The sequence below is a fragment of the Phasianus colchicus genome, chromosome 15, assembly GCF_987193195.1.
Source record: "Phasianus colchicus chromosome 15, bPhaCol1.hap1.1, whole genome shotgun sequence".
NCBI classification, from domain to species: Eukaryota; Metazoa; Chordata; class Aves; order Galliformes; family Phasianidae; genus Phasianus; species Phasianus colchicus.
Genome location: NC_143450.1, coordinates 11004550 through 11029482, shown reverse-complemented (window position 1 = coordinate 11029482; position 24933 = coordinate 11004550). Strand labels below are relative to the sequence as shown.

The window sequence follows — 24933 nt, the reverse complement described above, 5'->3', positions numbered from 1 at the left end:
AAACGTATTTACCCAGCTCAGGGTTTCTAGCTAATGATTGACGTGGGCACAATTGCCAGGAAGGGGCCTTTTGTGTGTCTCGAGGGGAGCCAGGGAACAAGGAGCGTGCCATGGCCCCTCTGCTCCCGGATCTGCCCCAGCATGCTGCAGCTCTCATTTGCCCTGTGGCTGGCAACACGCAATTAGGTCTTCCTCCTCCTCTGCAGTTTTAACTGAGCTCTGAACTGATAACCGAAGCCCTCATTATTTAACCTCAGAGCACAGTTTCGTGCTCCTCATCACTGCATTTCATCTCAGCTTGAGCCCAGGCAATCACAGCCTAGAAGGTCACCCCATTCTCTGTGGGAGAAATCCTGCTCTTCTGCTGTTTAAAAAAAACCAACAGCAGCAATCTGCTCTGTGTGTCTGCTTTTTGTGCATTAATGCAAGGAACAAAAGTCTGAAGTTTGGTCCTCAGATCCACCTTTCTGCCTGCTCACTGCTAACTCCTGTGGGTACCCCACCTGCTCCCCTGTGGTACATTTCCACATCCCCTGTAACCTAATCCTGACCCCCTCACCAAGCCTAGGTGACACCACCCCACAGGGCAACAGGTCAAATGTTTTTGCTGCCTGGGTAGACTAGATCTACTGTACTTCCTTTATCTAGGAAGTCTGCCAACTTTGTAAAGATTGATATTAGCCCATGCGTGATTACCTTCCAAGCAAGTTTACTGTGCACATTAATCATTCCTTTATACTTCACGTCTTCAGTTTGCTTCAAACGTCTCCCGAAGGTTTGCCCAGTACTAAAGTAGCATAGCTTGGATGAGTTCTAAATGAGTTTTTCTCCTTTATTTAAGTAGATTTTTGTAAACTGTAAGGGTTGTACACAAAAACAACAGTTTTCTCAATCAGAATCCTAACTTTGCCAAGTTTTAATCTTTCATATTCTGTACTCACTAATCAAAATCCCTATTTGCAGATCTACTTTCAGTGTGATTTAAACAGAGTGAGCTCAGGTTGAATCATATCAGGTTTATTTTCTAAGGGAAGTACATCTCCAACACCCCTTGCGCTCAAAAAGCAAACCCACAATAACATGATTTTGGGGATTACTTAATGGAAAACTCTATTTGCTCTCACATCCAGTAGCTCTGCTAATATTAGTACTTTGCAGTATGCATCCACAGAGTTAAAATCTCCCCAGATATCAATGTTTCCAGCTAGAGAGGTCTCTATTCACATACTGTGTCTGATACTCAGCTCTGATATCTCCTGCCTTGTTCCTTATCTCAATATCACCAAATGTCAAGGACTCCAAACCTTTGGACCAATGTAGCTCTCAACTACAAGGACCTCTATTCATTCTGATTACAATATCCATCTCTCTGTGCCTATTGCAGCCAAGACTATCATCAATTAGTGCTTCCTGGCAGAGGAAAATGTGTCTTGACAGCTTAATTGCCAGACTCTGTAAAACCTGTCACGGTCAAGAAAATTCCTGCCAATGTCCACAAAGATGACACCTGAATCTTATCAGCAAGGAGACAGTATTTGCAAACTAAATCTGCAGTTAAAATAGATTGACTCAGCATGTTCTATCAAGATCACAGCAATTGTCTTCCAGCTAAGTTATTAAATTCAAGGAATGTTTGCTATAGGATACAGATTAAAGGGACAGAACAGCAAACACCTGTCAGTAATGTAGGGAAGGAACTGACATCTAGAAAATATTGCTGCAGCTGTAGCTATGCCTTTGCTAAGACAAACAGCACTGGTCTTAGGGTCTCTGCGTAATGCACAAGCAGCCCCATGCTGCAGCCCTGCAGGCAAGCTGGCTTCTGTGGAGCAATTAGGAAGAGCTTTTTCCATCAGCTGTCCATCCATCTCATCCTCTTTGCTCATTTTCACTTTGCCAGCAGTGTGTCTGTGCTAACACCACAGTGTTTCTTTTTGGCCCTTCAGCATCAAGGTAAACTGTGAATTTTCATGTGGTTTTGTATCTTGCAGTTGGTTATATTGACATCTTACTGCCTTCAGTGACCTACTCAAAAAGAGTGCTCATACCTTCATGCTGGGGAAGTATTGTAGACCTCTTCCAGCTCTTTGTCGTGTACTGCGGTCCTGGTTGGAGGGCTGCTTAGCAAGAAATCTCCTGCAGAGGGCTGAAGTAGGGCAGGTCCCAAATCTTGGACAAGAGCTCTGCGTATCAGAGAGACTTGCAGGGAAGGGAGATGTACCAAAAGGTGCTGAATAGGAGCCCTAAAGAGAAAAGCCTGCTCATCAGACCCCAAGTATAAATCAGATGGGCCACAGAGCTGAACCTCTGATAATCCAGGGAGATAAGGCTGAAACCCTCAGGGATCCATATGCTGTGGTTGCTTGGAAGGGTTCAGCATCCTAGGGATGTATGGACAGCCACGAGACAGCTATGCAGTAGACACATAGGGTCCTCCTACACAGTGTGAGGCTCCTGCAGAGGCAGTACCACAGCATCACACTTCCATACAATCATCACTTTCCACATCACCCTGCAGCAAGCACAGACTGCTGCTGTGTTGGCCATGGGAGTTGGTGGGCAGAGCTGCTAGACTGCAGGGATTGGGAAATAGCAAGGGAGTACAAGGTCTGCAGAGGGTTTTGCCAGAATCAACAGTCCTCAGAGCAGCATTTGCATGCCCCTAAGGATTGCATAAGTACCTGACACCTTTTATGCAAAAAAGCAGGAGGCTCAAGGCCCCTGCAGGGAGCAGTTGAGCTCAAAACCCAGTTGTGCTTGGGAAAAGTCGAAGAAACGCTGTGAGAAGCAGGAGATTTGTGAGAGGCCTGGAGGCTGCCAATTCGTAACACCAGTCCTGCAAAGCCTTAGAAAACACTGCGAGCCACGTGGGGTCAGTGGGTCTTGGCAAAAGAAACGCCTGTAATACAGCGCAATTTACAGCAAACTGAAGACTTTCCAGAGTGCTGGTACCTTTCCAGGTTTATAGAGGACTGGTCTCTTTACAGTGTTAAAGGGCACCACAAAGGGTAACCAAGAGCAAAACAGAAGACAGAATAATATATCTGGAGCACGTCTTGATCTTTTTGCCTCCTCCTTCTTAGGAACCCCATGGAAATAACACATTGCATTGCTCACACAGAGCCCTACCTGGAGATCAGCTGCTTAGAGCACTGCTGGGGACAGACATCGCCTGCAAGCCACCAGATCAAACTGCAAAAGGAGGCTCTACAAGAGGAAGGAATGATGGAAGGTAGCAGTGGGTAAACCTGCTAAAAGGAAGAAGTTAGCATTGCTACCTACAGTACGCTCACTACAGCACAGGCAGCTTTAGAAAGTCACTGTTGTGTGCCTTCTTAGCAGTTTTGTAATCTGATTAATACACCAGCTATGATTTCTGTGGATAATTTGTGCTGGTAGCGGGAAAAATTCAGAAGGTGCTCAAATCCAGCAGAAGAGGCTACTAGGGCACCCTCCTCATCAGCTCATTGGTTTTAGAGGACAATTAATGCAGGTTTTATGGGTGATTATTTCAAAATCTAAATGCTTGAAATCACTACAAGTTATAATAGCGCTCTCAAGTGCGCCGATTTTCATTTGCAAGAACTTATTTTAAGCCTCAAATTGTGTACTGCTTTTACAAAAATCACGTAGAGGTCCCTGCACACGATTTTAGCTGGAATCAGCGAGCAGACATCATTAGTGAACATTTTTACCATCTGATATTCATCCTTCTCAGAAAGTATAAATAACATTCAAGGATTCACCCGCTCAAAGGCAGAGGAATCTTGCATCCCTAGAAACAGCTAAATTGGATCCAACTGGTGACTTCTGCCATGCATAACTGCGAGGTGGGATTTTCCACATAGAAATAAGCAGAGATAACGTACTTCTAAACCACAGTGTTTGCACACATTAAAAAAATCAGCACACAAAATATTAATCTTGTGTCAAAGCCTGCTGATAATCAAACCATAGACAGATAAATGTGATACATGCGGAAGTACTTTATGAGAGTAAAAATCGATTTTCATTAGCTGCATTAAGAAAAAAAAGATCGCGATAACTTAATTGAAAAAAAAAAAAAAATCAATATCTGTGGAGGGAGCCAAATTAATTGGCATTGAGTGAAATTCTGCCAAAACCTGAAAGTCACTCCGGCCTTATCTACAACAGAGAGTATTTGCAGATCAGGTCATAGCTAAAGTGGACTCAAACACTGTACGTTCACTCAAGGTCTTCTGGAAATGTCCTGCAATAAAGTTTATACAAATAAGAACATATTTGCTTTAAGTAACAGCCATAAACGAAAGAACAGGAAATACACACGGCCCATCGGGTGTTGGCTGGAAGAGGCCATGACTGCAACAGTTAAACGTCCTGCACTCCAGCATTGGTGCGTAGGAACAGAATTCCGTCTGTGGGCTCTCCAATGCAAACCAATTAAAATCTCCAAACAACCCTCTGAGGTAGGTAAGCATCTTTTAATGTCCATTTTTTACAGGCAAGAGAAAAGGGCTGAAGGGAGGCAAAGAGATACACCCAAGGCCCTACAGCGAGTCAGAGAACCCAACTGCTGGTCCCTGCTAACAGAACCCAGACCACATTCTTCTTGTCTGTGTCTGACATCTTCACTTGGGTTTGGTGCTTAGTGCTCAAGGGACGCGCGGCGAGCAGCCGGACCGGGGACTCACACGTCCCTCCTGTGAGGCTCAGTGAAGAAAAGCGACAGGACGCTGTGGAGTTATCTTTATTGTAGAAACATGCTAAGACACAGCGAGGGGGCAGAGCCCGAGCCGAGCAGCGACTACAACAACATGCGTGGGGCCAACGTGGGAAGCCACCACTGGGTCCCCACAGCCCTTCACCCTCCACCTGAGCGAGGACAGGCCTGTTGGCTGCAGAAGGAGATGAAGGTGGATCCAACAGCACTGGGAACTCAGCAGCTTCCCTGGTGCTTGACATCAGATCTTCCTTTACTTGTCCTAAAGAAACGGGGTAGATGGTTTATTACTATAGTTCCAAAAGGCAAGGGACACAGAAGAACCACAAGGAAAGCTCAAAGCTGGGTTGCTTTGGGCCACCTCCACCTCCTTGTGACTGGGGACTGCAGTACTCTGCTCTGCCAGCATCCTTTCCCTCTGCAGGGATGCCTGAGGGGAAAAGGAATGGGCATGGCCCACCCCCCTAGAGATGAAGTCTTCATGATATTTGCACAGCCCAATGGGCTCAGCCCCCTCAGCAGGGGCTTTCCTTCACCCTGCTTCTTCTGCAGAAGACACACACCCCATCCTAGTGCTGTGGCAATAGGGAAGGGTGTGTTGCAGAGCCCTTTGCCCCAGACATACCCCACAGCTTGCCCAGGCAAGATTTGACACCCAAACCCTTGTGAAATGTGGACAAGTTGTCCAAGAGGGAGCAAATCACCGCACCACTGTACCTTTGGTCACAGCTGATCCCTGGTATTTGCTGGCAGTCTGAACTCCATTATTTCTGGAAAGAAAGAGCAAAATATAAGTCCATCCACAAGCACAACCACTGCTGTTATGCTGGCAGAGCATTAGGACCTAGATGGCAGCCCCTTTGGACAGCTCAGTGGCCACAGGAACCAGCTGGGATGCAAAGTGGCACCGGGGCAGTGGGTGGGTCACTGCCAGCCTCAGAAAACAGACAAATTTCAGCCTGGATCTATGTGTTTCTAAAACCAACATCTAGCTGGAAAAGGTCCTGCTTTGTTGTTTGTTTTTATTTTCTTTTCTTTTTCCCTTCTTCTACATTCTTAAGAAAGGCATGACAAAAAGAGCATTGTAAGAAAATGGCCTTGCCCGTTAGAAATCTGCGAGTTCTCTGTTCTTTAGAAAACAAATTAAAAAGGAGAAACTGCATATTTTTTTTTCTGCCTGACCTGTTTACTAACATGGACAGACTGGTATCTGTCACAGGGAGATCTGTGAAGAAGCATCTGAACAAAAAGAGAAACTGAAAAAAAAAAAAAAAGAATACAGCACTGAAAGTAAAACATTCTGGAAAGACCCACCATTAATACAGCTATATGTCACAGCATGAAGGACACAGTGGCCAGCTGCCTTGTTAAAAATAAAAATAAAAATCGAAACCGTGGACTCTGCTACATTCATCTGCAGTAAAGCAGAACAGGATCAGAGGAGGCTGGTTATGGCACAGACCTCACACAGGCAGCAGGGGCTGCCAGCCAGCCCCAGGGCTCTCTCTGCAGGAAGGTTTTCCACCACATCAGTGCACGCTGTCCAGACACACCCTTTAATGTCAGATCTCTCTCCAGCCAGACTTCTCCTGTCCCTTCCTACAGCCATCCCTCCCTGATGGCAATCCGGCCGCTGGTAGGGAAGGACTGCCACAAGCTGTTGGAAATCCAGGAGGAGCTTTGCTAGCAGGAGTGGTTGCAGGCTCTGAGCTTGGACACACATTTTGTGAGGCAGCACAGCATTACCGTGGCTAATTTCAAAACACGACTCAAGGACAAACAACACTTTTGGGCAGCAAAATTTTTCCAAGACTCAAGTCTTTGGGCCTTTGCATCTTTCTTCTGCATATTGCAACAGCCTACAACCTTTTCTGATGCCAAAGGCGCTGTGATCTCCTCCACACAGCGAGTGCCTGGGCCTTCAGAAGGATGCATTAAGCTGAATGTTAGCATGAATTTCAGTGGCAGAAAATAACACTGATCAGTACATTGTTCATAAGCTTCCAACTGAGAAAAAAGGAAAGTCTTTGACGGACACAAGGGGTTTGCTAAGGAAATGGGCTTCCATAAATTTCCAATCTGATTCTTCAGGTGACACAATATACATAAAGAAAGAAATAATAAGTCTTTGTTTGGAGGGGTGTTTTTGTGGAGGATTTTCCCCAGTGGAAAAATCTTATCACTTCCCCTTTAATTGCTTCCAGCTCTCCTTGGAATAGCTACAAATTGTCTGACTTCTAGTGCTATGGCATATTCCTCTAATTGCAGAGACCCAAGAGCTGTAACATCTTGGTAAAACACAAAATGGTGAGGAATCCCAGCCCAGGCACAACTCTGAGGGAATCCTGTCTGGTTTTCAGTTGCCATGGTACACCCAGTCTTGCCTGTCTCCAGCAGCGTGAGCACAGCCACCAACAGGTACGCATAGTGCCTCCACTCCCAGCATACACGAACCACAATGCCTTCATCACACCAAAGAACAAGACACACAGACCTCCACAGCATGATCACAAGCAAAACTGTTTTTCTCTGCACTTTTTCTTCAGCTTTAAACAGCATTGAGAGCACTCTGGTACTTCATAGAAGAGAGGAAGAAGAATGGGAATGCCTCATTTCTAAAGTTTTGGGTATGGGTGGACATCCTGGCAATGAGCAGAGGAGAGTAAAAGCCCTATGATGGTAATTTTGCTCTAAAGCTTTTTCAACAGGCAATACTGTTTTACCTACAAACACTGTCAGCAAATTCATATTCAGAAGCCATATCTCTCATTGGGAAAAGAAAAATCTTGCACAACTTCTCCATTTAGCTGATTTGATATTTTGATTCATTCCAAGTTTGGAATGGGAGTAAGTGTCAGTGTTTTCCTGGGGATGAATATTCAGTTTCTCAGCAGTCCATGCCAACACTGAGGTCAGTCCCATACACCCAAAACACACGAATTAGGAAACCCTGGCTCCAAATCAAAGCTCTGGATGCTGCTGAGCTGCCATGAGTGGGAAGACGAAGCACCACTGACAAATCTTTGACTCATCTACTCTAGGAGAATCACACAAGACCTTTCCCAAAAGAATACCACTTAGGGAATATATTTCCTTCCCAACCAAATCCCTGAATATCATTTGGGAAATTAGGCCCTTATGATTTATACAACTGCAGTCTTTTTTGGCCTCACCAAAATCCCAGGAGAAAAGCCACATATTTTATCCAGACTGTATGGTAGGAGAGTGACATGTCTGGGAAAACATGGAAATTATGCCTCAAAATGACTTAAACCTGAGTCTGAAGTGTGTTTCATGTGTGGACTACATGCACCCTCCTAAGAGGGCTCTGATGATCCCACCACAGATACAGGATCCAGGCTGGGACTCCAACACACACTAGAACAAAAACCAGGATGCCGTAGCAGGGAGGCACTTACCATTTCAGGGACAGTCTTTCGGCATTCACCTCGATAGTTTACTGTGATGTAAACTGATGCTCTCCTGCAAAGGGAGGACAAGACATTGCTTATTCACTTCCAGTGCCACAGCTCTCTGACATCGACACGGTGGTCCTCTGTGGGCTCCTTAAAGCTTTGATACTGCTTCCAATTTGATGGCATTTATTACTCCCCAAACAATCCTATGATTGGGCAGAAAGGGAATAAGGGACTCTGGAAAGTTGTGTATCTTAATTAGCTGTCATCAGATTAATCTCAGACATTTGATCTATGTTTGCTTAACAGCGAGGCACCAAGGACACACTTGATAGTGAGTCATGATACATCAAAACAAACACTGTGCTGCAAAAGACACTCGGGAATGGTGGATGGCCCTGTATTACTGAAATCTCTCCGCCTACTCACATGGCAGCTGAACACAAGTCACATTCATTTTTGTATGTTTTCCCATCAGTGCCACAGACAGGTTGTGAGGATTCGCTGCAGAAAATCCTTCCACCCTTTACCCCGTGCAGAATTCGATCACAGTCCAGCTGAAGAGAGAAAGAAATGACATTTGGTGCTGGTTCTCTTGCAAGACCCTCCTATGCACAACTTAAAGGGCTCACAAACCAGGCGTTGCCCTGAGCCCCTCTGCCCTCCAGCACATCCATCACATCTTCAGCAAAGAGGTAACACCTCCTGCTGAGCCAACCAGCCACGATTTGGGGACAAAGCTGCCCAGACCCCACTTCCAGGCACAGACCCACTCATCCAATCCACCCTGACATCTCAGTCCAGGGCGCATTTACTTCTCCCTGCAAATCCACAAGAATACAAGGAATGTCTGCTACCTGTCCCTAGTCCTTTATCAGGGCTTTCATGCCTGTTGCTTCTGCAAGACACTTGGCAGAAATGAAGGGAAAACCTCGACAATCAAGTCCAGCCGCCCAAGGGCAGCCTGACATGCAGCACAACTTGACACCCACGGAATGAAGAGATGCAAACATGTATGAATAGCTCTGACTAATTAAGTGTGCCCTCTCTTTCTTCTCGAGCATGACAGCAGGAGCATCTAGCATCAGTTTTCCTACAAAGCAGACGTGGCACAGCTAGAAGGAGCTCAGAGCAGGAGGAACAAGACTCCTCATGATTAGATCGTCACCCTGCAAGCACACTGGCACAGGTGCCTGCAGAGTCATAGCAAGTTTCAGACAGCAGAGGTCGGAGATCCTACAGCCCTCTCTCTTCCTCAGCCTCACCACCCACCTCTGCTGAAGGTGGGCACCAAAGACTGAAAAAAAAAAAAAAAAAAATGCAGAGACAAAAGGAGTGAATTCCCCAGGTCCTATAAAAGGTGTTGCACCATTTGCAGTCATTGAAATCGGAGAAGAGCTGCAGGCAGGACATTTTGCCTCCTGTCCCACCTGGAGAAACACCATTCAGCACAAAGCAATGACTCATTGTTTTGCTGGGGTCGGCTGCACTACGGGGTTGAAAGCACCGTGGAGAAGAAAGGTTTCCCAGCTGGGCAGTGCTGAGGGTTCAGCGGCACAGGGTGCTGCAGTAACACCCTCTGTTTAAACATCACTTGCTAATTTCATTAATGTGCTGCTTCCTCCCTCATCTGGGTAATTAACGATGACACGAAGACACACAGCGCTGACCTTTGCAGTTCCCTGCCAGATGCCTTCCCACACACCAGACACCACTGCCCACGGCGTGACCCACACGTGTGCAACCACCACCACACCAGCAGTCCCCCACAGTCCTCACAGCGACTGCTGCCTCTCCTTCAGGACAGCATCTCCCTGGGACAAAGCTCACAGGTGGTCCTGGAGTGAGGAGAGGGGCAGGTTTGCTCTCTGAATCACCCCTCGTCAGTCAGGCTGATCAGCATCCACTCCTTCACTGGAGCTATCAGGAAATACCACTAAGCCCTGAAGCAGACTGGCATTATTATGCCTAATGCTTCCTCTGGAATGCATTAAAACTGCCCTACCTGAACCGCCTCCCAGGTTTTTCTATTCTAATATCATTTTTCTAAGAGCAGTCAGTGACAGAGACTTCAGAGAGAGTTAAGGCAGTCTGCAGTCAGGTCCCTCCAGCCCCACAGAAAGGCATTACCTATCCCTTCCAAAATGGTACCTAAATTGCTGTATGGACTATAAGTGGCAAGTCATTTTTTTTAATCATTGTAGCTCTTGGCAACACCCTGTGACAGCAAGATCCACAGGTTAGTCATCCTTTTTATAGTAACTTATTTTCTCCTATTAGTTTCATAATTTCTACTTTAGCTTCGTTAAAAATAACAAATTTTGTTCTTGTTGAGATGGAGAGAGCATACACCCTCTTCTCCCTCCCACATGATTCCACATACAGTCGTTATCTATTGCTCAATGTGTCCTCCCCCACTACTCCCTCTGCCCTCCTCTTGTCAGCCCCCCAGTCAGCCCCAGCACCCTGCTCTGGCCATGGTCTTTGACCCAACATCTCAGCATTCAGGAAGGGCCACTACCTTCACCTCCTGGAGACTGCTTCCCATACCTGACATACTTCTACAATGAGCCAACGCCAGCATCAGCACTGGCTTCAGAGACTCCCGTTTGGACACATCCAGCCTCACTCCCTTTTGATGCCAGGGGACAGCATCAGGGTAGAGACTCTACCACCCACCTAAACCCCTCTAAGGATACAGGTCCCGTTGTGAGGCTAGAGATTGCAACAGAAACTGGGGCAGCTGCTGGGAAAGGCTGTGCCTGACCCGTGGGAGCTTGGCATACCGGCTGGTAGGTGTTGGTGCCTCCACTCTGTCCCTGGCGGCTGGGTGCCGGGCTGCAGTCCTGAGCCAAGTTTCCTTGTGGGCTGGCAGGGAGAGAAAGCATAGAGCTCATGACACAGCCACAGATGTGCAGATGCTTTCAGCCACATCATCACCCCAGGGTGGAATTGAACTGCACTAAGGTGCATTGCCATCATTTTGTACCTTGTTTTTCAACAGGACATTTGGCTTGCCATGGGATGGAGGCACTCCCTGCAACAGGACCTTTGAATCCTTAGGGGTGGTCAGCAACAGATGCTCATCATAGAAATGATCCCAGAAACCTGGTCCCTGAATTTGCAACAGCCATTGCTGCTATGGAGATCTCTGCACTCTGTCTGCTGGCAATGCTGGCTGGGGGCAGATGAATGGGCTGCACCAGCAAAAAGCAGGAAGATTAAGGGAGTTCCTCAAGGCTTAGACAACACAGTAACTGAGCCCTGCCAGAGTCTGGCAGCCCTAAAATCCCTCAGGGGTTGCTCAGTGCCCAGACAGCACATGGTGCGCGCAGCACTGCCTCAGGTCAGCAGATGAGGATGCACTGGGCCAGGCAACAGGACAGCTGTGTGCCTGCCAGAAGGCAGGATTCGGGGGCAAGGCTAGGGAGGGATTTTGAGCGCAGCAGTCACCACTGCTTTGCGTGCAGGGGAAGCAAGAATGCCTTTGAAAAGGAAAGAGTGTTGTATATATGCCCTATTCTAAGTGCTTCTTCTCAGTGTCAAGACCCCAGGACTTGTGGGCCAGGCTGGGATCCCAGTGCTGATGTACTCACTCTCTGTTTGTGGAGAATGGCCGTCTCTCATTCATACCCTGCTGAAACCCTGAGCCACTGCAGCTCTTCTGGAAGATAGACAGGATCGTGTTTTACAACCAAGCAGTGAGATTAAAGCAGCTCCCGTCCCTCCTTCTCATCCCCCAAGAACCACGGAGCTCTTTATGAAGAAGCAGTTCTGATGCTTGCCCCATAGAGGAGTCCAAAACTGCCCATTATGCATGCTCATATACAAACCCATCCCATTAACCAGCAGGACTTGCAATGCAACCTGCCTCTCTGCCATCACCAGCAGGCTCCTGCACCTCAAGCACCAGGACCACAGGTAACCCTTGACCATCAGGGTCCCCACACCCACTGACCCCTTTTCCCAAGCCTGGTGATGATCCGAGCTCAGTCCCACCTGGTTTGCACACTCTGCAGCAGACTGTTTGTTGCGCTGGGCAGTTCCAGACTGACCTCCTCTTTGAGCTTCTTTTTTGCTGGAAAAAGGGGAGAGGAGAAAGAAAGGAGCACTATGGCGGTGCAAATGCTGCCAGGACCTGGGGCTACCTTGCAAGCCAGCATCATGTCATTAGGCACCAGCCTCCCCATCCCTGGTGGCCCTGCACCTAATTCCCACCCCCTAAGCCTTTTCCCTTCTCCTCACCATTCCCACTGTACGCTACATCCCGGCTCCAGGTGGCTGCTTTCATATCAGGGCTGCTTCTGCATATGCTCTATGGGAGTGGACAGAGAGCATCTGGAAGGCAAAGTACACGCGTGGGAAACCCCTTGGGAGCTGCCCCAAGGAAAGGGCTGCTCTCTATCAACCCTGCTTCTCCTCTGCTCCCTGAGGGTTTAAGGGGGAGGGTGGGAAGAGGGGCAACATCCACAGCCCCACTGCAGGAGCAGCTCCTGGGGGGCCGCTGGGATTCGGGACTCCCCCAGGCACAGCCACACCGGCAGAAGCTGCACTTTTGCAGCATGAGCTTTCCCTCTTTGCTGTTGCCAGGAACTGTACTCACAGCTTCTCGGCACACATGAGGCACTTGTTGGTGTGCTGCTTGCCAGAGGAATCCCGGACGGGGTCGTTCTCCCGTGTGCAGGACAGCCGCCCACCAGCCTCAAACTGGGAACGGTACTCACTGCAGTCATCCTACGGAAGGAGCAGCAGTTAGGGCACCCTGCCACATCCCTCTGATCTTCAGAGACTTCCCAAACACACCAGAGGAGAGCCCGGGTGTGAGATATGGAAGAGGGTGTGTGGCACAGCCACATGGCTGCAAACAGAGTGAGTCAGAAGAGCGGCGGGTGCCTCTGCCTGCATGGCACGTGTTAGGAGCTCTCTGCCATGCTCTAATTGTCATGCTCCACGTGGGGCTATCCAGAGCATGCCAGCGATGTGCCTGATAAGGTAATGGGGTCCCTCCCACTTCTCCCACCGCCCTTAATACACCCTTACAGCTGTTTTTAAGTTGCCACTCAGAAAACTTCACATAAGAAGAAGTCCCCCCCACAACCAACAGCACTTTGAGGACCAAGCAGCAACATCTGAAGCATGACGGCACAATGCAAACGTGCTTCAAAGTCCCCACTTCTAAGTCAGCTATTTGAGGCCCTGCAATAGCCAACTCCAAATTGCAGAAATAGGAGGTGCATAACCAGATCCAACTTAACCATGACTTCTTACCCACACCTTCCCAGTGCCACACTGGCTGGGTGAAGGAGGGACACAGTGAGGCAATGAGCCAAACCCCAGGTGAACCCCAGACCTGCTGTGGCAGAACTGCTTCCCCCTAACAGTGTCTCTCAAACCCTCTCCCTTTAAAGCAGCATTTCTGGAGATTTGCTGTCAGCCCGACCTCTGCTGCACAAGCTTTGCTGAGATGTGCATTTGCCTCCTTCGCAGGCCTGCCGCATCCGTGACCCACTAATAAATGCAGAGCTTTCTTATCCTTTGTCATTTCTAATTGATGAGCAGGAATTCTCGTTAATCACTGCCTGTGTGATCTTGCACTCTCTGTTATTACATTTTATCTTGTTTCTATTACTCCAGGCCTCAGTGCTATCCAATTAGTCCTGAGTGATCTGCTGATCCTCCCTCCCAGCTTTGCCATCAGCAAGTTTCATTAACGCTTCCACTTTTTTTTTGTGCCACCGTTATTAGGAAAAGCACTGAAACAGGATTATCCCCAAGAATGAGGCTTAAGGGGACCATACCAGTTCCTAGCAAGACAGAAATGGCAAGATTTACTTAGTGCTTTTTTTTCCCCATTGCTGAATTGCTCTCACCAGAGAAGTATCAGTGCACAAGGTCACAGTGGCTGCGTCATGAGAGTGAGGTTTCCAATCAAGGAAAGCTGAAACTGAGCCACCCAAGGGACAGCACAGGACTGAACTCTCCTCCCACGACATAATGAACTTTTGAGCATCTCAGAGCTCACATCTAAAGCTTTTCACCCAGATTTTCTTTTCAATCTCATTAGCGCTCTCAGCAGCAGTGCCTTCTCCACCCTCGTGCCAGATATCAGGGCAGTTCCGCTCAGCTTCTTATTGTGATGGGGTTTGTCCCCGTGTCACTGCAGTCAGTGGGATAGACCACAGCATTCAAACAAATTATTCACTCAGGATATGAAAGGACATCAATGAGAAACAGACAGGGAAAGCCACGTGGATCTCCAAAGTAACAAAGAAATTGAGTGTGGCAATATTGGGTAGGAATCCTATAGACTTGTATATTGACCCGGTACTTTAATCTCACCTTTTGTTTCCCTCTGGTTGAAGTTGCCTTCTGCTCATTCTCCCTTTTGCTGAAAGCAAAGAAGGATGAGAAAGTGAAGAGAACATTGCTGTAGGAGCCCACCCCAGCCCCATTACCACTCTCGATAACAAACATTGGTTTCCTCTACTCACAATTTCTCCGCACACATGATGCACTTGTTGCTGTGCTGCTTCCCTGAGGAATCCCGGACAGGATCGTTCTCCCTGGTGCAGGAAAGCTTCCCATTCTTGAACAGATCCCGGAACTCCCGGCACTCATCCTGCAGCAGCACCAGAAATGTGGTTTCACACAGATATGCTGACCAAGATGCATCTCCCATGAATCCACACAGCGTCACCGCCCAATCAATTACATCTCTAACAGTTGTGTTTCCTTCAGGCATAACTCAGTGGCAAACCATCAATTGTTTGCCTGATGTGTTTTTCTTAAACCATAGCACGCAATGTAAAGCAAGTAAATCTGTGTTCTTAGCTGTGTACATTTATCTTCTGATCCAGGGGAGTTTTATTTCTAATAGAGGCGGCACACAAGAGCCTGCCTGAAGAACTTAGATTCTACTGTAAGTATAAAAGCAACACTTTCTTGTTTAATTTTGCATGAAGATGTTGGTTTCTCAAACTGCTGAGGGAGCACACTACCCTGAATCTTAAAAAGCAGAGGGCAGCAGAGGCTGCAGACAACAAAAAACCCCTCCATACCTCAAGCTTCCAGGTATGCAGGGACAGGAGGGGGCATTTGTACCTTCTGCCCAACATGACATTGTGTGTTAACATCACAAGACTTTTGCAGTAAAACCTTCTTAAGCATTCCTGCCTCTTCTGAGCAGTTTTCCTATGACCTTCAGGACTCGCAAACAGGTCTGGGGCATCAGCATCACCCATGCTATACTGAGCCTTAAGGCTCCTTTATTCAGCAAGTTTAACATTTTTTTTCTCTCCCCTCACAGTGGAGGAGATGGTTTGATAGCTTATCCCAGCTATGCAGGTAGGGAAAAGTCAAGTCCAGAGCATTCCTTGCCAAAAGCCACACTGAACGGGTGGCTGAACAATGAAGTCCAAGGTAGGTCTCTGCCTGACACTCTGGAACAGTCCTTCTGCCTTTAGGACCACACGCTGGCAAGTCAGATGTTTAAAAAAGATTTCCTTAGAATAGCTATGCTTTATAAATCATTTAAATTGCCTGGACACAGCAGAGCCAGAAAGTTATCCTGTTTAACCAGGAGGTATAAAAGAATAAATCACAACAGCTAATGCTATCTGATGGAAACCAGCTTGCTCCAATTCTGAATGAAAACCCAAGACTGGAAAAGACAAGTCCCACTCCATAAAGGTGTGCTGTCTAGAGAGACAGCTGTGGGTGAAAGAAAGCAGCCATGTGCATCAACAAGATAAACAGGGCACAATTAGATCCAGCCTGTCCCACACCCTGCCCTAGTCAGAGCTCTCACACGCCATCGCTAATTACTTGCCAGATGCCAACCATGTGCTTTATAAACAGGAGGTACCTTCCTTAGCCTATGCTCTGGCCAAACACAGACCATAGGTGCTGTGTCAGTAATTGCCTGATAGAGACTGTGTGAACAGAGTTCAGGTTTCTTTTACTCTGGCAGATAGCACAAAGCTGGCTGCTGCTCCAGCTGCTCTGCCCTGAGCATCACCAGACCTACGCACATCAGCTAAGCTGGCATTCCCCACGCTGCAAGCAGGGAACAGGCCAGAAAGCAGAAGGGCCACCCCACAGCATCACCCTGCTGCTGGCCAGCCGAGCGGCCGATGTTTCACCTCACCTCTCCAGAGTTCACGTTCCTGTTTGCTTCTTCACCACTCCCTTTGTTTCTGGAGTATCTTTCCCTGCAAAAAAGGGAGGTGTGAGCAACAGAGTGGCGCGCAGTGTTCAGACGTAAAGCCAAAATAACCGGTGATTAAAAGCAGCCCTGCCAACCCCACCTCCTTGTTGTGCAATGCAGTGGGACAGACCAGGACTCCAGCCCCATGAGACATGCTCAGGGTATTCAGCATCTCCTCACTGGTGGCATTTTGCCATCATTTCTCACTGCCTAGCATCCAGTTGTTCCCATCCTATTCAATATCCTCTAGAGAAACAAAACAACACTGCTGGGTCCACTGGTTTGCTGGACAACTGCAAACTGCTCTGGCTGGCCCAGGGCTCCGAGGGGCCGATACTCACAGCAGCCGCTGGCACATCAGGCACTTGTTGAGGTCCCTCCTGCCATCGGGTCCTCTGATGGGCTGCCTGTTGGTGTGACAGGAGAACTTCCCACTGCGAAGGAGGGACCAGATTTTCATGCACTCGTTCTGAAATGCACGGAGGAGGACGGTCAACGGTGGGCTCTCTCGGAGGCCATCAAGGTCCTGCAAACAGTTCATTCACATTTGATTGTCTGGGGGTTGGGGCTGTCACTCTTCCTCCCCTTCCCCTCCCCCCCCATCCCTTGCTGCACTCAGAGCTCTGCTCGTGGCTCCCAAGGCAAGAAGAAAGTTCAAAACTCATTGCAAAGGCCATTATTCATGAGAAAAGGAATACACACTTAATTTGCATACAGCTGCAAATTGCTACCCGCTGCAGGGGAGGACTCTATTATGCTCTTGAATATAACATACAGCCCTAGAAGTGCCAGCAGGATGTGAAAGCAATTGGCCAGAGCGGAGTAACTGAGGAGTGATTTGGGTGCAAGGGATGAACCACAAAAGCACACTCTTCAGGGATGGCAGCAATAATGTCTAACTCTGCATCAGCCAATTGCCTCTTCTGCAGGGGAACTGGGAATGTGGGCTGTAGAGAATTAATGAAGCATTTCGTTATTTTTGGCTACTATGTTTTCCAAAACAGTCTTTACTAAGGAGAGAGAAGCTTATTTGATTAAAACATGAACGAAGCTGACTTCTCAGCCATTGAATCAAATCATTTTTCTGAGTCTCAAAGGGCTTTGCTTAATTATTATAATTATCAAACTCAGAAGTTACCAGAAATGGGGGTTTCTGCTGGATCAGAAGCACATTTTTGAAATATCTCTAGAAATACAGCTCACGCCATTTCTAACCTCATTCCAGAGCAGTTCGGATGTTTGTTCAGCATAAAACACCAAACACACAGCTAGAGCCATTGCTGACTGTCTCTAAACACAGAAAATAACTCCTCTCTTTCAGCCACAGGAAAAGCATGATGATCTCTCAGTACGGTTTGTCTGTATGACTTTGCTTAGAGCATGCATTAAGCAGCATAGTTGGCAATATAAAAGGAAAGACAGAATAGAAAAGGTTGGACTCGCCTTAATTGAAGCTTGGCTGGCAACATCTGCAGAAAATAAACAACAATGAAACCATACAAAGTCTTTGAAAGGAAGTTTTAAATCAAAAGCATTTAATTAAAATGTTTAATGCAGTTTCCTAATCCACCCAAATACCTCCAGATAAAAGCTAATCCAATACATTATTGTACACTGACAGAAAGGACTAAGCATTAGAGACTTTCTAGAACACTGCTGCTTTTTGTCATTCAAATGCAAAAATCACAGTTTTTTTCTTGTTTGCATCTTTGTGTCCTCCTTTAATGTGTCACTTTTCTCTTAAAATCCCAATTTCAAGGTTGCATCAATAACTGTTTGCAGTGGTAGTCGTATCAACCTCATCCAAACACTGGCTTTCATCTTCACCTTAAATGGGGATACCAAAGCCAGCCCATAATATCGTTGTTTGTCCAGAGCTTCAAATTCCTTTTCAAGGCCCATTCCATTTGCAATACTTCATATAAATTACAGAATTAATGACTCAGTAGATGAGTGGCTGATATCTGTTCCTTTCTACTAAGCCATTTAGAGCATGTATAATACATGTTTCATCCTTTTCTCTTGCATCATCTGTGGCATCACATGGAACTATCGAGAAATCCTCCATTAGATCTTTTTCAGCATAAACAGTGAAGTGAAAGACCACTGCATCAACTCTGAGCTCCTGCTCAAGTTTCCCTATTGCAGCCGTATGAAAATGCATTCACTAACAAGAAAATTGACTAGAAATTCCCATTTTTCTGAACACACCAGAAGGTGTAGTATATTTTTGTTCAAAATTAGATTTTTATGCAAAAATTCAGTCTGGCTGGAAGTTTTTATTCTTCCACATAAGCAGTTGGGAGGTTTAGTTTCAGGATTTTTTTTTTTTTTAAACTGTTAACTCCACTAAATATAGATAGTTGCTTGAATATGGAGGAAATTCACCATTGTCACATGCAAAAGAAAAAAACATTATAAAAAAGTGTTAAAATCAGTCTCATGAGTAGTACAGTAAAAAAAAAAATGGTCTTCTGGTTACATCACTGCTCGTTTTAAATAGTAGTGCCTCTCTAATCCTCTATTTCAATGTCTTTAAGTGCTGTTCCAGTCCCAGATTCCAGCACAGAGAGCATCAGAGGTTACTAACCTGAGAAGAAGCAGAAAAAAGCCAGAGCAAGGACCACCGAAGCACCTTCTATTTTCATGGTGAGGGTGGCAGCTGTTTGCCTATGTAGCCTCTATTAGCGCATTGCTCAATGAGACCCAAAGAAAAGGCTCAGGTCAGATCACATATATATAGATGACCAGGTTCTCCGCCTTCTTTATGACATAATCTTCCCAAGAACCATCATTAGCCACAAAAACCAGTCTGATGACAGTAGCTTTAAATTCTAATCATCCCATTAACACAATTAATTTCCATAAGGATGGGACATATTTGAGTCACTCCCTGCATTTTGTCAAGGTAAGAAAATTACAAACGGATCGTTTCATTTTCCCTTACACATAGACAGGGGAATTCTTCCCATGTTTAGAATGGTTTGTAAGACAGAGGTATCACTCTGGCATACCATTAATACCATTTCATATTTCAAAATAAGCTGAAAGGATTTTGTTTTAGTTATTTTGTCCCAGTAGACAATAGAAAGACTGGGTCAGTCAAGACCTCTGGAAGGTAGATAGTTTATATTAAAGCAATCCTGTTTGAACCTAAATAGTAAGCATTCAGACAAGTTGAAAAACTTGCTTGAGATCCTGTTGAAAGATTTCAAATTTGCTCTTACAGGTCATGTAGAAAAACCTTATTGCAGAATCCTCATCCCTTCCCCGTCTCTCCCAGTTATCTTCAGAAAAAAAAGAGCAACGTTATTGGTGAAAAACCTTTTCTCAGCCCACCTGGCACTTGGGAGACCAATCAGCCCTGCTAAGGCCTCTCCCAAAGAAATGATGAAATATGAAGGCTATAAGACAGAGATTCTCAGTAGATGAGAGAAAAGAAAATAAAGATGACATCGAAGTTTCAGAATGTGAATACATGGGAAGGAGCCAGGTGTACTGTTATCCAGTGTGTATCCAGGTATCGTATCCAGGTGTACTGTTATCCAGGAAAAGTAAATGAAATGTGAGGGAAAAGTCATTTACAAGGTTTGAAGGATGTGGATAAATGGCAGCCTAGCAGACCAGAGCCACAAGAGTCTTGAGTACGGGCAAGCAGGCAGAGGCTGCACAGGAGAGACAGGTCAGCCTGTCTGAAGAAGGAAAAAAAAAACACACATACTTTTGCATGATATATGCATTTGGCCAGAGGCACCAACACAGCTGAGCTCAAGTATAAATCCTCATAATAAATTGCTGCCACATTTCTCAAATCAGAATATTTGCTAGTGTTTAAAACTGAAGCCAATGCCAAGTGAGTAGAAAGTCCTAATTTGGTGCGTGGTCATCCTTAACGTTTCTTTTCAACTCAAAAAATTAGATCACATGCAGATTCACAGTGGTGAATTTGAAAAAGAAAACTGCCTGAGGTCATACAGATGGTTAATGGAAAATCTAAAGAGCTGTGTGTTGACTTGAATCGTGGCATGGTTTCTGTAAGCATATTCAGGCATGGAATTAGAGGGGAGAACAAAAGGAAGAAAAGACAACCAGCCTGATATGGTACGTCTCAGTAAATTCTTGGGAGAAATTGAAAAAGAACTACAATGGAAAAAGCCAACAAGGATATGGTAGTTTAAAAGCGTGTAGAATCCTATTTGGAGAACAAAAACAAAGGGCATTCTTGGTTACTGAGGTGTCTTCCCACAAATCAACCAGAGTGGTAGAGAAGGCTCATCTTTAGACAGGTTTTGTTTTTATGATCATCTTTCCACTAAAAGCTCTATTCTTCTAAAGAAGTAAAACAACGTGTTGATTTAAGACAACTGCCTGACCACCCTGATCCAGAAGGAAGTACCCTGTGTGCCAGACACAGTTGGACTGACCAAGCAAGAGCAAATCCCGGCCCTGGAAGCAAAAGGAGGATGGAAGCAGTCAAGGAAGGTGGAAGAGATCCAGATCCTGACCCTGAAACAACCCATGATTGCTGCCTCTCATTCCATCTTCCCACCCCCTGCACCCTGTCCACCATTCAAATCCACACCAACATCAGAAGTTCCAAAACCAGAATAAAATTTCCAAAAAAAAAGAGATGATTTTCTTCCCAATTACAACCACCTGAAAACAAATCAGTAGTACAAAACGTGATGTAAGGGGACAGGGAGAATTCTACAAACCCGTAGAGTTTAAATGATTTGCTCTGGTGTACTTGAATTGCAACAAGCAGCGCCAGCAGAAGAGGCATGGCAGCAAGAGTGCATTAAACAAACCTTGCATTACGTACTTGATTACCTTTATCGATGGATTTGCCAATACAATCTCAGTCCTGCAGTGGAATCTAGTCAGCCCATTCATTTCCTTGGGATTCTGCATTGCAGGACTAGATGTGCTGCAGGAGAGAAGATCCTGATGCTTTAACAATAGATTTGCTACGGCATCTCAGTAATCTTGATTTAAAGCTGAAGAGTGCTGAGCCACCGAGGAAAGCAGCTGGGAGAAAGATGCTGCAGAAACAGTTTTGTTCATTTCTCAGCTTCAATTCTGGAAGAAAAGTAAAGAGTTCATAAATGATGCCATACCAGGTAGATCAGCTCTCACTTGGTCCGTTATCTTACATCCCCAGTTAGGAAAAAAAAAAAATGGGAAATGGTATAAAAATAATCATGGAGGAACAACTGGGAAAACACAAGAGAGGAAAAAAGGCTGAGCAACATGAAATTTAGGCAAACTCTTGTGAGATGGAAACCCAGTAGGGTTATGTATCACCTGGGGATGTTTTAGTTGAGGGAAAGCTTCCTGGCAGCATAACTACTTAAATTCTCTGCCTTGGTAGTTCCTCACCAGAGGGATGCCAGTGTCCACCCAAGCAGCTCTGAGGGTGTGCTCCATGCCCAAGAGTAGGAGCTGTGCTGCCCCATTCTCACCTCAGAATAACATTGTGTTTGGGCTGAAATCTCCAAAGCCACTACTGAGGGGCAAATTGAACCCTAATAAGAACAAAGTCATGTTTCACCCCCTAGTTTGAAATTTCTCCCAGGGACTGTCCCTCTTGCAGTGCTAAAACTTACCTTTTTTTTTTCTTTTGCCCTGCAAACCCCACATCCCTGCAATAAGTGCTGTGGCTTCAGCACCACTATCATGGCTCTCAATGAGTAAAGGAGACTTTTCCTAATGTCAGTGCTAGGTTGCATTAGATGAGACTAGAAATGCAACACATGCCTGCATGCCACTAGCCCTGCTCACCTGCAGGGCCCAGAGCTCCTCACCCTTCTTGCTGAGCCCCGGCCAAGTTCACCCCAGCACAGCCTCAATGGTTCCAGAGCTCTCTGTCAAGCAGCTCCTGCTCCATCACTGCTCCTCCATCACCACTCCCCACCTGTTCAGCCACCCTGTGAGACCAGCTCCCACTGCTCTGCTTCTGTTCTAGGGAAATGAACTTCATGTCCAACGAGAAATAATGCAAGTAGGGAAACTAACATATTTAATAAAACTACACATTATTCCCATCAGAGCTATCCTTTTCTGTCCTAATTTGCATGCTTTTTACCTCCCTACCATCTCTTTTCCCCTCTCAGAGGGGCTGTATCCACACTGGCACTAGACACTTATTTCCCTAAAATATTGAAACTTCTCTTTCCCAGCCCACCACTACATCTCTCTCTCAAGCCAGAAGCCCTCAGGGCTAAAAGAGAAGAGACATAGCTGTTCGGCATATTTAACAAACCAAATGTAGAGCAGATTATATTTTGCTTTCCAGCCAAAGCAGAGTCCAGAGCTCTCAGCTCCAGCACTGCAGTATGAGCTGCACCTCCAGAGCAAGATGTTTCAAAGCCCAAGGACTCCAAAGATACTTTCCCATTTTTAATCAGCCTCTCAGCACTGTTAACACTTAAGATTCAGAACAGAAGGTTTCTTGCAGCTTCTTCGGGCTCATCTGAAGCTCTCAATTAGTGAATGTCAAGGGTAGAGCACTGCTGTCACATGTAACACTGCAAGCCAGAACAGCATTTTGGGCTGAATCTCTGCATGTTGACTATCCCCATTCTGTGCACCTAGGTGCCTCGCTTAGAGCCTCAGAGGACATATTTCTGCTGTCAGTCACTACATTAGGATGGCTTCCTCCCCTCCAGAGATACCCAGTTACACACACACCCCATGCTGCAGGAGACATGAGTCTCATCCATCTCTTCAGCACAGTTTGGGAGGCACCAGATCTGCACACACCCCATGCAAGAACAAAATTTAAGACACGAGATGACATTTTTGGTTTTCACCCATTTCTGCAGCCAAAACCCAGGCAGTGGTCAGCCAACAAGACAGTCAACCCCAAGCTAATGGAAATGTGTTTGAGTTTCCAGACTACAATATAATGCCTCAGAGCTCCCTTGTTTGTACCTAATGCTACAACAGGTCTCACACAAGCTTTGCCCAGACCTCCACAGAAGCAAGTTCTGGTCATCCCGAAATCCCACCAACACCGCAGTTACACAAGGTCTACATCATGATCCTCTCCCTTCAGCCAGGATGAACTACCTGAGCACAAAATGAAGCTCCACTGAAGCGTCCTTCCCAAGAGGCTGCTCATTTACAACCCTTGTGCTGGGTATGCAGCTCAACTCAGCATCCCAGCAGCTGACTCTGCACGCCACCTGGCTGCATTGCTACAAATGCAACAGCTGTTGTGTTAACTCTCAGCATCCTGGGGCCAGTTCACGAAGGAGAGCTGGAAGCCAGAAGAATGATGGGAGTTTCCTGACTTCATCAGCTTCTGAGAACTTCAGTTGCACAGCAAGTCCTGCGCATTCTAGAGCACATAGAGAGGCAGCAAGAAGTCTCAGAAACAGCCCACAGCACGGCAGCAAGCTTCTCCAAGAAGAATCTGTCAAGACTTGCTGCTTCAAAAGGACAGGACGTGGAAAAGTTTAATTTGAATATGTTTTATACACCCCAATGCATGGAAAGCATCTAACCACTTTGCCTCAACCCAGCATGGATTGCATCCTCCTCTGGACCCAGCATCCCATAGGTCATGACCTTCCTTGTCACCACATGCTCTTTCATACCAAAAATCTATGTCTTTACTGTGATTAGCTCTAAAACCACAAAAAACACTACAGATTATAGACTGCATTGTGTGTCAGTCGCGCAAACTCCAGCATGAAACATTGGTGACACACACAACAGGTCTCCTTGCCACATCTGCAGTACAATCACAGCAAATCCCAGCTTGAACAAGAGCATGGACTTGCCTTTGCACCTTCCCAGGCCGTGAGCCACCACAGCATGGTGCTGACTGTTCTGGACAGGACTTTGCCACTGCTGACTTAGCTTGAAGATGCTGGGGAGGAGGGGGAAGTGAATCAGGAAGTGAGCAACCACGAGTGGTGCACATCCGAAAGGCAGGGACGAGACTAACTTTGGAAGATCACAGGAATAGCACGTAACGCATACCATCTTCAAAGCACTAATGAATCCCTACAAGGTTCCCCTGTTATTATTTGCATTTCACAGGTGGGTATATTAAGATGCAGAAGGCCACATTATCCTCTGGGTCACACCTATCTCAGTCTCTTCATCCTTGGTCTTCCACTGGCATCCATCCCAGTGGTGCGAGAGATCCTCCTGCAAGTCACAACAACAGTGCTATCACTCAGGCAGGCTTGGTACAGGAATCACCAGTATGATCTGTGGTCTGATTTGCACAGCACACTGGTCTGACCAGACTTATTGATCTCAGCTAGCCTTGAAAACCTACCAGCTAATCAATCCCTCCCTCCTGCCAGGCTGAAGGATACAAGGAATTCTAGCTCAAATTGGATCTTTTCTTATGCTCTTTTTCTGGATGTGAAATGTAGGACAGAAAATCAAAGGAAAAACATATCTGTGAGCATCCAGCACACCACCCAGTCTTGTTTCATGCAGCATTCCCAGCCTGGCCCAGGGAAAGGTCCCACCTTCCCACCAGGAGTCTCCCTGCAGCTCAACAGCTTTTGTTCGCAGAAGAATGGAGCTGCCCTGGGAAGCGTGCTCAGTGGGAGAGCAAAACTGCTCCCCAAGCCATAACACATACC

The 24933-nt window shown here is 46.4% G+C and overlaps 1 protein-coding gene across 1 annotated transcript in view; it reads right to left on the bottom strand.

The window, feature by feature from the left end:
- Nucleotides 1-4511: 4511 nt before the first annotated feature.
- LOC116231906 (serine protease inhibitor Kazal-type 5-like) overlaps nt 4512-24933 on the bottom strand; it is a 40381-nt gene continuing 19959 nt past the window's right edge. The window contains exons 2-14 of the mRNA XM_031597917.2: nt 21155-21403; nt 16666-16850; nt 16265-16328; nt 14610-14737; nt 14458-14506; nt 12722-12852; nt 12118-12196; nt 11715-11782; nt 10905-10986; nt 8548-8675; nt 8122-8185; nt 5420-5472; nt 4512-4964 (exon numbers count right to left, since the gene is read on the bottom strand). Of these exons, the coding sequence (XP_031453777.2) occupies nt 5467-5472; nt 8122-8185; nt 8548-8675; nt 10905-10986; nt 11715-11782; nt 12118-12196; nt 12722-12852; nt 14458-14506; nt 14610-14737; nt 16265-16328; nt 16666-16850; nt 21155-21235 (1065 nt within the window). The 5' untranslated portion in view covers nt 21236-21403 and the 3' untranslated portion in view covers nt 4512-4964; nt 5420-5466. The remainder of the gene's footprint in view (nt 4965-5419; nt 5473-8121; nt 8186-8547; nt 8676-10904; nt 10987-11714; nt 11783-12117; nt 12197-12721; nt 12853-14457; nt 14507-14609; nt 14738-16264; nt 16329-16665; nt 16851-21154; nt 21404-24933) is intronic.